This window comes from Sphaeramia orbicularis, chromosome 3 (assembly GCF_902148855.1).
Source record: "Sphaeramia orbicularis chromosome 3, fSphaOr1.1, whole genome shotgun sequence".
NCBI classification, from domain to species: Eukaryota; Metazoa; Chordata; class Actinopteri; order Kurtiformes; family Apogonidae; genus Sphaeramia; species Sphaeramia orbicularis.
In genome coordinates, this window is record NC_043959.1 from 43,308,464 (window position 1) to 43,319,295 (window position 10,832).

A 10,832-nucleotide genomic window follows, 5' to 3' on the forward strand; every position below is an offset into this window, starting at 1 on the left:
CAATGAACTGTGGTCAACATAGGATGTGTTATAGATTGTGTTGGGTTTGCTTTGTTTTGCTTGTTAAAGGGGATTCATACCCTATACATTCAATACATTTCAATAAAAAGATCGAAAATACAAATAAAAGTATTCATCATGTGTTTGAATATTTTAATTCATGACCAACTTGAGGATTAAATTGGAAGTATTCAATCTGATCAAGCAGAACTTTTAAAGAAATATTTAAATAAATAGCTTAATGGAACAGTAAAAACTGAAAACTCTTACACTGTACTCCAGTAAAATACACAGGTCAAGGTACTGTTATTTTCTACAAGCATGTGTTTCAAAAGAAGAGTTAAATAAGAACTTGTGTGACGCTGTGATTCAGTTTCTTTAAAAAAAAAAAAAAAAGAAAAAAAAGAAGAAGGCAAAATGCTCCGTACTTGGCTGAATGCACAAAACAATACCACATGAAACTGCTCGGAGTGAATATGTGCCTGATTTAATATAAACTTCTATATATTAAACCATGAAGAAGTTTCGATTTCCCCCTCAGAAGTTCAAAGAGTGCTGTTCTTTATGTGCAGCAGCGTAGCATATGGCAGCCAGTGACCAGGGCTTTGTCTGACTATTGACACCACAGAGATGCAGAGAGGGAGGATGCGAGTGAGTGTGACTGTTCGGGGCCGGAGGACAGCCTAACAACAACAAAGGACCAGCTTTAAGCCTGTCTCCTGTGATTTTCCAACTCAGCGAAAAGCTATTGTGGCACTGAAAAAAAAGTTAAGTTAAAAAGCTTAGCATGGTATGCGCTAACAACTGCCTGCCGCTTGTGTAATACAAGCAAATACTTTTTGAGCAGTCACAGTCGCAGTCTTTGGAAGGCCAACTGTCCCCAGCACCTACAACCACTGGACAGGCCACTGGTTGGACTGGTTTGTCAGAAGCCAGTTTGACAAGAGGGGGATCCAGTTCTTACAATGGGCCTGAATAAATTAACCCATACAGGCTGACTCTCTAATTTTATATCACATTTTATTCAGAAAGTTCATGACCTGTATGTGTGTGTTACATTTCGACACTTGGTGCTGTGTGTCCTTGTAACTGTAGTAAAATCCAGTTCATCTGTTGTCTAATTTCACCATCGTGTGTGTGTGTGTGTGTGTTTATATGAGACTGTGAACCAGATGAGTTTCTTTGATGACTACTTCTACACTCCTAGTGGTCTCTAAATGACACACAGAGAAACACATGCAAATACACACACACACAGGGGCAACCGGGACTAAATCCAGACTGGTGGTTTCTCTCTCCAGCTATAAATACCCTTCTGCTTAAAACAAGATCTCACTCACACACATATGCACACACACACACACACACACACACACACACACAGGGAGGTGCTCATATTTAGTTATGAGGCGAATGGAAAAAAAAAACATTCACTCACAAGCACACTATATACATACATACAACATATACACACATGTATTATACACTAAACATATTGAGTGATTACCTCTGTCTCTAACTTTCTAACACACACAAAGAGATGGGTCTGACCTCAGAGGAGGCTAGCTAAGCGGTCTATGATTATGGGGTGTGTCTTTGTCTCATTTAGTGGTTCCACAAGGAGACAGTCTTCTGCTGCGTCAGACGAACACACACGTACACATACACACATACACACACACACTAGCATACACTCTTTCGGTCTCTTTTTCATACACACACAAATAGACACACTATCACTTAGCGACAACAAATCCCTCTGTTTGAATTTGTTTGATTGCTCTTTTGGTGAGCTGAAAAAAGGCTGCTTTGGAAAGTAGTTTTGATAAAATGATCTGCAACTTACAGCTGGATGGACGACGTATTGTACATTTTGTCAACTGCGTTTGTTTTAAATGGATCGAATGCTTAAAGTTGTCAGAATTAATCCGTTTGTGTTTCCCCTCTCAGGAGAATGAATCTGATATAAATGCAACCCCAACTACAAATGCGCTATATTTCATTCTTCTTTTATTTTGGAAAAATATTGCGCTGTTTTCCAGCAATAAAAATGACAGGCTCTGTACATAAGACTTTTCTCTTAAATACAACACAGTCACAGTGGTCTCAAGTGCCTAACACATACATGCATACATACTTACTTACATACATACATTATCTGCCAAATAAAAACAATCCAACTTAAATTATAACAGGTTTAACGAAAACCACAACACAAATGTAACACAAATAATTACATAATTAAATTAAAAGAATACATCTTTCTTTAGATAACATAAAATAAAAACAGGGAACACATGATCCTAACCAATAGCAGGCAGGGTGATGGCGTCTAATAGTGGAAGACTGGGAGTGAAGGGATCTGGAGTGGGCAGTGCATATATAGACACCACACACAGGCATCACCTCTATACACACATACACACACACACACACACGCACATGCGCACACACACACACTCACACACACCTCCATAGTGCAATGAGGACTTGGCAGGTAAGACTAGTCTGTTACAGCTCGGCTAAAATGGAAACACTCCAGCATCAGAGATCATGAATATTTTGTACTCTTTTTTTTTTTTTTTTTGCAAAACTTCTTCATCACTACACTGAACTCACAGACTTCTAATTAATAAATCTGGTCAAGGATAACCAATTTAAACTTGAAAAAAAAAATCAACCTGAATGCTGAATTTCCTTAATATTCTCCTGATTTGTTCCACTGACTTCTTTTGCTTGTTCTCTAATGTTGAGAGCATTTCCAAAGTAGCCCTGCCCAAAAACATTGCCCTGTGTATCACAACCTTCAGGGGTCAGGAGGCCACTATGGCCCAACAGGATCCATGTTGGATCAGTCTGCAGTCACTACTGGAGTCTTCAGTTCTCTATTTTCTGCTGAGAACCAGCTCAGCTGACACCGTATCTGTCAGTGCTGCAGAGATGCAGATGTTTAGCTGCTGCAGAAGTCCCACAATTTTTTTTCTATTGTTTCACTGCGAATGCACAGAATTCAATTTTACTTTTGGAATGAAACTTTTTTTAACATTTGCTTTGGGGAATTTTGTCCCTTTATTCAATACCAGAAAGTGAGAGGAATGACATGCAACTAGTGTCACCCGAACAGCGAATCCAACAGAGAATGTTGCGGTCATGGTCAATATCATCAACCACTTGAAAATGCTCCAACCCTGAAGAAAAAAGCCAAATGAAGGGCCTCTATGTTTGAACTTCATCTTCTACTCTGCAGCACTGCACAGAACATGAACTGTCCAATATCTACGACAGCTTTTACACTGCATTATAAAACCACATCACATAACTGTACTACAACAGTACTTCAAAAGTTGTTGGTACTCCAAAGGTACTACATTGTTTGTTCATTCAGTACTCCATGGTACTACAGCTTTATCTGTCAACATCCAAGTCACTACTCCAATGTTTTTCAGGGGGAAACAGTTCATAAGGACTCATTCCGGCAGTAAGTCTTTCCGTACTGCAGCTTGCTCTTCATCAGTCGCCCAGACCGACTGACTGCATGAGTTCAGCACTTTTTTCTGTTGTGCTAGCTCTGTCTTCTGCTTTGTCCATATGTCTGTCAGCATTAGACCTACATCCAGCAAAATGTCTAGTATTCATCCGTAGTACTACTGTAGTACAAAGTCCTAGCCATGTCAGTACTGACTCCACGCTGGCTCAGTAGCACCTTGGCTCAAAGTCCTCCGGTAAATCCCAGGGAACAGCAGCAAACAGCAGGAGTAAAACCTCCCGGAGACAAGCTGAGCTCTACTGCTCAGGGCTGGTTTGGACCACCAGCATCCAGAGAAGACTGGTCTGATCTGATCTGGACTGGTATCATACCTGGAATACAGGAAAAATGGTGAATATTTGGTTGATTTTAATCAAAATAATTTTTAACAGCTAAGCCTCCATGGATTTAGCAATTACACTTCAACACTGTAAAGTATACGTTTGCATGTGTATTTTGTGCTCACCTCTGTTGCGATGATGCATTCATCTTTTTGGTCAGATATGACGTAGACGGACTGGTATTTGGTGTCAGTGGTACACTGGTACCTGCTGTCACCTGAACAGTGGTATTCAGCATCACTGGTGGGGTGGTATTTGATGTCACTGGTTGACTGGTTTTTCAGATCACTAGTGGACTGGTGTTTTAGATCGCTTGCTGCATGACAGTTCAGATCAATAGAGGAGTTATACTTCGCTTCACTGCAGCTCGGTGATTCTTCTACTGGTTTCTTCTCTGATGCATCACTGTGAGACAGAAGAGCACAAATTCAGAAATGCTACACTTCACATGACACATGCTTTCAAATAACACAATACATTAAGCATTTACAAAACAGTTTTAATGCAGTGTATGAGTTGTTTCTAAAGGCTCTCTATGTACCTGTTTTGTCTCTTCCTGTATCTGTCCTCTGAGTCACACTCATCCAGCATTTCACATTTGACCTCGTCTTGCTCCTCCTCTTTACACAGGGATAGCTCCTCTGGTCGGAGCTCATGGACCAGGTTGTACTCCACGCTGGGGTAACGAGTCTTAAAGCCATTCTTTTCTGATCCACCGAGCCCATTAAGCCCACTGAGCCCACTGATGCCACTCAGACCACCCAGTGATCCACCCAGCTCTGAATGGTAATCAGCCTTCTTATTAGTATTTTTAATTGAAGTTGTCATCATGGCACCCAGTTCCTTGTCGCTGCGGAGACAATTGTTGGTTGTTGTCAGGTTGTTCATGGTCTCATGGCTATCACTGTGGACACTGTCGCCATGGTGACTGTGCCGCTCCTGCAGTTTGACCCGTACATAGACCACCAGCACAGAGCAGCCGATGAGAATCACAAGAACAAGGAAGACACCTGCACACACAGCTGTCCAAGGGAACCCACTGTCATCATCTTCCTCGTCATCAGCATTTCCACTTCGGCGGTCTGGTGCGTCCACCACAGGATGATGCTCTGGCAACAGAAACTGGCAATTGTGTCCACCATAGCCAGGCAAACATGCACACAGATAGCGACCATCACGCTCATGACAGGTCGCTCCATTGTGGCAGGGGTTGTGTTGGCAACGTGAGATGGGAGAGCTGCAGTTTTGTCCAGTATAACCTTAAAGAATAATAAAAAGAGTTAGAGTCTGGAACAAAAACGTTTATTGTTTATGTTCATGATTTATTATTTGTTGACTCCTGTCGTACCTGGAGGGCAGGAACAGGCGTAACCATTCACTCCTTCCTGGCACGTCCCCCCATTCTGACAGGGAAAAGACTGACAGTATCCACTGATGCTGATGTTGTCCTCACAGTTAGGGCCTGAAAATCCCTCAGGACACTGACACAGATAGGAGTTCACCAGATCTACACATTCAGCATCTGCAGAGGGTAAAGACCAACACAGAGACCTTGATAAGTCAATAGATTGATAATTAAAATCTACATTTAAGTACAAACTCACAGAAGATGACAAACCATTTAAGCAGGGGTTGGAGGAGCAGTGGTCAATCTTCTTCTCACAGTTGAAACCTGCATATCCCGTCGGGCACTGACAGAAGTAACCACCTTCAGGGTTGTCCGAACAGCGTCCACCATTAAAGCATGGTCCGTCTGCACAGGTGTTGGCACTCAACTCACAATTGTTGCCATAGAAACCAGGTGGACAGGTGCACTTATATCCATTATCATTGTCCTTTATGGATGAAATATAAATCATGGTTATTTACAGTTTTCTGTCATGAACACATTGACTTTATTTTCATCTCCTGGGTTCCTCTTCCTCTTCTGACTGATACTCACAGTGCAGCTGCCCCCGTTGCGACATGGGTTTCCAGAGCATTCATTGACCTGGATCTCACAGCTGGCACCTGTAAAGCCAGGCAGACAGGAGCAGGTGTAGCTGCCCTGGCCAGTGTTGGTGCAAGTGGCTCCGTTAAGACAGGGCTTGTGGTGTGTGCAGTAGTTCAAATCTGGAAACATCAAATATAAACAGCTTTCATTAGAAATAGCACAACACAGTTTTAATGAGAATGGATTTAGCCTTGTGAAGTCGTAAATCTTTATTTTGAGGGTCTTGACAAAACTCACCCTGGTTGCAGAAGAGTCCGCCCCATCCCTCCTGGCAGTTACACTGCCACGGCTGCTGGCAGGTGCCATGAAGACAGCCTGGGTATCGGATACAGTCATCACAGTAACGGCCACTGAAGCCCACACGACACCTAGGGACAAAACATTAATTTAATACTATCAATCACATTATCTGGATGAAATTAAATCCAAAGAACTAATAACTGTAGATGGAAATTTCCATGGCTTTTCAGACTTACTTGCACTCTCCAGGTTTATCACAGAAGCCATGCTCTTCATCACAGCCAGGCAGACAGATTGCTGCATGGAGAAAAAATAAAACAGTGACAGGTGAATAATGAGAAACCTTGTGTTAGAAACGTGTTTGGCTGCCATCAGTCTCCCTTTCACTATGGCCTTTACAAATGGCTTCCTGCTTGTCTGCTTGTTTGGCCTTCTTATCTGTTTGTCTGCCTTTCAACCTGTCTAGTGGCCTGTATGTCTGACCATTTTATTTGTCTGCCCACCTGTCTATGTGTCTGCAGACCTTTTTGTTTATATCTTATTATAGCAACACCAGAAGGATATCTCTGGACCATGTTTGCACATTTTATTGCTGAAAGGAAGTCGGCTGGTGTTTCCTTCAGCAAAATTTTCTGTAATCACTTTATTTCAGACACACAGGTCCGTATCAGTACTCATAAATAACGTGAAACACCAGGACAACACAAAGTTAACAGTCAACAGTTTGGTGGCCAAGGCTGCTGTAACGGCCCGGGTCCCCAAGGGGGGATCTAGCCAACAAGCTATCTCCTTTAACATGGTTGCTCTCCAACACAAAAGCATTCAACACAAAGCCCCTTTTCTCCCCTTGACTGTGGGTCAGAAGTCCCTTTTCTCACCCTTGGCCCCTCTCCTCCTCTGCCCCCTCTCCCCTCCTCCCTCTGATCCTCCTCTCTCCTTCCCTTCTTCCTTCTACCTATCCCTTCTCTCCTCTTCACCTCCTCTTTCGTAGCCTTCTTTCCTCCCTTTCCCTCCTCTGCTGCTCCTGTCTCTCCTCGCTCCCCTCCACCTCCCCCCAGGGCCAGCTGGTCTGTGTGGAGCTAACCACCAGACAGCTGCTCCATTGTCTCCTCTCACCGAGCAGCTGCCCCCTCCACAACAATACACAACCTCACTCGGCCAATCACCAGCCTGAGTTGCAACAATACAAGACCCCCACTTGGCCAATCGGGGAGGAGGTTTGGGGCGAGGAGGCCCCAGTGGTCTAATGGAAGGCACGCGGCGTGTGAATTACTGAGGAGCCAGTGCGGCTCATTAGAATGGAGGCCTCTGGTGCTATGGGATAACTAACTAACGCCTGTTGCACACGGGCCCCGCATTAGGAGGTGGAAAAGTCCCTAAACAATAAAGATAGGCAAGTGACTGTTGGGAATATTAACTTTGAAAAAGATAGTATACATGAAAATCTGTCAGCCTCATTACTGTCAGTCTGTATTCACTAAATAATGATTTAAGAGATCAGACCTTTGAGTAAACATCACTGCCCATTATTGTTGTTTACATGCTGCTCCTTCACCTAATCTATCTAACATGCAGCTGTCAGTGGCTTTAAAAATTAACTAGTGAAGTATAATTCAGGTGAAGCACTGTCTTCTCTGACCCTCTTATCAGCCTTTTTATGACCCTTCTAAGCAACCTGAATGATAATGTTGGATTAATAATAAACCCTTCTCAGACTTACGTTCAGTGCAGTACTGGCCCTTCCAGCCAGAGTTGCATATAATTTCTCCGCGCTCGCCACAGGTGAAGTGTCCAAAGGCATCATCTCTGGGACGACAGAAGACAGAGCAGCCATCACCGTAGTAATGCTCATCACACAAGAAGCGGTATGAATAACGCAGTTCTGTCCTGCCAGATGTCTGCATGTCTTTGGACCATTCTTCACCCACAGTCAAGTGACGCTGGGTGGTGATCCTGCTGATCAGACGCTCTGGGTTATCTGCAAAAATTAATGAAACTGTTAGTAATGGAATACCTCTTAATGAGACAACTGAATTTCAATTGTATGATGATGTACAGATGAGCCACCTACAGGGTGAACAGGAAGCCTAATGAAAGCTGACATCCCAGTTAATTAGTACTTAGACCCCATTTTTTTTTACTGCTTGGACTTCCTGCACAATATGATGTTTCTGTTTTCATATCATATGGTTATGATAACAAAACATGATTTAATGGTTTCAAGGCAATAAAAGCATGGATGCCAGTTTGGACTGTTCACTCTGTTCTAGATATGAAGTGATAAGTTTCCACCTGCTGAAGACCACCTGCCTTCATTATCTACAGGCTCCCGTGCTGCAGATGGTCACCATTAGTGCACTGATAAGAGTCACAAATAAAGATAAGGACAAATACCCCCCATAAGGCTAATCCTAGCACCTGTAAAAGTATATGGCCTTTCCTGACATGACCTCCAGGTAAAATGTTGCTGAATGAAGGCAAATCTACAAACTTGCTCTCTAACATACTCAGAACTTCTCTTTTCAAAGCACCCTGCTTTTCTCTAGAGTGGTGCAAATTAAGACATAATCCCAACATGACTTTGCAGATTGATGCACATTTAATTTACTTCTGTAGAGGGGTTTATGACTGGAAGGGTCATCTTCAAGTCTTACATGGGATGCATCATGTTGCCATATTTGGCACCACTTAAGTGAAAACTGTGCTCCTGATAGAGCTGCTATTCGCCTTCTGGCCTGTCTTACAGAGTTACAGTGCTGCCTTTCTGCTTCTTTGGCTGTCACCCACCTGTTGTCAGGTCGTCCAGGGAGTCAGTGTGCAGAGCTTCAATGATCAGTGAAAACGTCCCCTGAGGAGAGACAGAGAGAGTCAACAGCTGCTCAGCCTGGAGGCCTCCTCCCTCCAAGGCAGCAGAGGGCCATTAGGAGGCCTCCCTATAAACTTCACAACCTAATTCCCGTGTTGATTAGGGGCCTAATAAGGCTACTACCTGCTCCCTTTTCACACCCCTGCTACTATCACACTCTGACACCGCCGTAAAACCAAACGAGGCGGAATTTCACGCTGCGCTGCCAATGATGTGCCAACTCAGAGGATGTTAAATTTCCCACCACGCCTGGTCGGAGGAGATGCGTTTGGTGAAAACACCGCCCCCCTCCTCCTCCCCTTCTCTCTCTCTCATACACACACATACACACACACACACACACACACACACACACACACACACACACACACACACACACATACATACCCCTCCCCTCCCCGTTTTATCCTACCAAAGACCACAGACACACTACAATAGCCCCTCTCACACACTGCTGACAAAGACCCTCACAAGTGTTGAGTTTAGGAGCATCTGTTGCGTTTTGCACTCTTCAAAGCTAAAATGTCCCACTGGAATAAGACTATAATAACTTCACAGTATGCCCACAACTCTCCCTAAACCTCAAAATGTGACATTATTCACATCAGACACCACATGACATAAATATCAATCAATACAATCAATCACATTCTTGAGGGTTTAAAATTATCCTATACTATTATGATTATTTGCTCCCGAAGAAATATTAACCCTAGACATCCTGAAACACTCACCGGCCATGTGAATCCAAAGGGGAAGCGGACTGGGTTGGTAAAACTGTCCGCGTTTGTCTCCGGCACCTGGAAGGAGTTGGATCCGAGGACAGGAGTCACAGCCCCGCCGTAGGTACAGGGAGGCTCCGGGGAGACGTTTGCCTGGTAGTGTTTCAGACAGACCCGAAAGAAAGTCTTGCATTCACACTGATGGACCAGGGGATGAGCGGATTCACCAGGACAGCAGTTGGCATTTCCAGACACCCCTTTCTTATTGAGAAACTCCTGCAGCTTCAGCTCAAAAACTCCAGAGCACAAAACCTGTAAAGGTGGAACACACATTCAATCAGATGTGTTTTCAGCATCAAAAATTGTGATGTTAAGTCATTACAGATCAATATAAAACATTGATATAAAAGGCCAATGCATATGCGCATTAATGCCACAATTACTGGGGGTCTTATTCTTGGACCTACCTGGCAGGTGAGTAGGGAGAGGGTGACAACCAGGAGCAGACACAGGCGTCCCATTGTGTTGACAGCCCTTAAACAAGCAGTGAAAGCTCCACAGGTCCGTGTAGCCCGGCTCAAACACGCATGGAGAAAGTTTTAAAAGCTTTCCGTTATGTGAGGAGTGGACGCGCAGAAGGTGGATTCAGGGAAACTTTTCCTTCCTGCCCTTCTACTTTCCCATACGGCGAGTTTTGTTTTTTGTTTTTTTTTCTTCTCTTTTTTAATGACAGAAATACTCTGTAAAATAATCCTCAAATGAAGGATCCCTTTTGAAGAAGCGTGAAGAAATCCCCGATGGAAACACAGGAGAGTTAAATCCAACAAAGCAGTGCGCAGGAGGAGAAAGACGCAGCTCTCGGTGGTTTTGTTTATTTTTCCACTTGATTGATAATGCTGAACATAAACACAGAAACAAGTCTCCGTCTCTGTCTGTGCTTCTGTCGGTATAGCGCGTATGTCTGATGGGTCGCCTGTCCTGCTCAGGGTTTTATACCAGGACAGCAGGCAAAGGGTAATAAGATGCAAATGAGCCCCTCTGCTCCTCTTCTTCCCCTCCCTCCACCACCACCACAAGTCCGCCCCGGGGCCATCACAAAGAAAGAGGAGGGGGGGTGGAGGTGGGGAGCGCACAACTTTTCTAC

The 10,832-nt window shown here is 43.9% G+C and overlaps 1 protein-coding gene across 1 annotated transcript; it reads right to left on the bottom strand.

Annotated features, from left to right (window-relative positions):
* Positions 1-2,570: 2,570 nt before the first annotated feature.
* LOC115437029 (delta-like protein D) lies at positions 2,571-10,619 on the bottom strand. The gene is made up of 12 exons (XM_030160103.1): positions 10,156-10,619; positions 9,701-10,000; positions 8,888-8,948; positions 7,821-8,078; positions 6,337-6,397; positions 6,098-6,228; positions 5,810-5,979; positions 5,486-5,702; positions 5,216-5,389; positions 4,409-5,126; positions 3,993-4,272; positions 2,571-3,858 (listed from the first exon to the last, which is right to left on the bottom strand). The coding sequence occupies exons 1-12, from the start codon at positions 10,207-10,209 to the stop codon at positions 3,853-3,855; spliced, it is 2,430 nt and encodes an 809-aa protein (XP_030015963.1). The 5' UTR covers positions 10,210-10,619; the 3' UTR covers positions 2,571-3,852.
* Between the last annotated feature and the right edge of the window lie 213 nt (positions 10,620-10,832).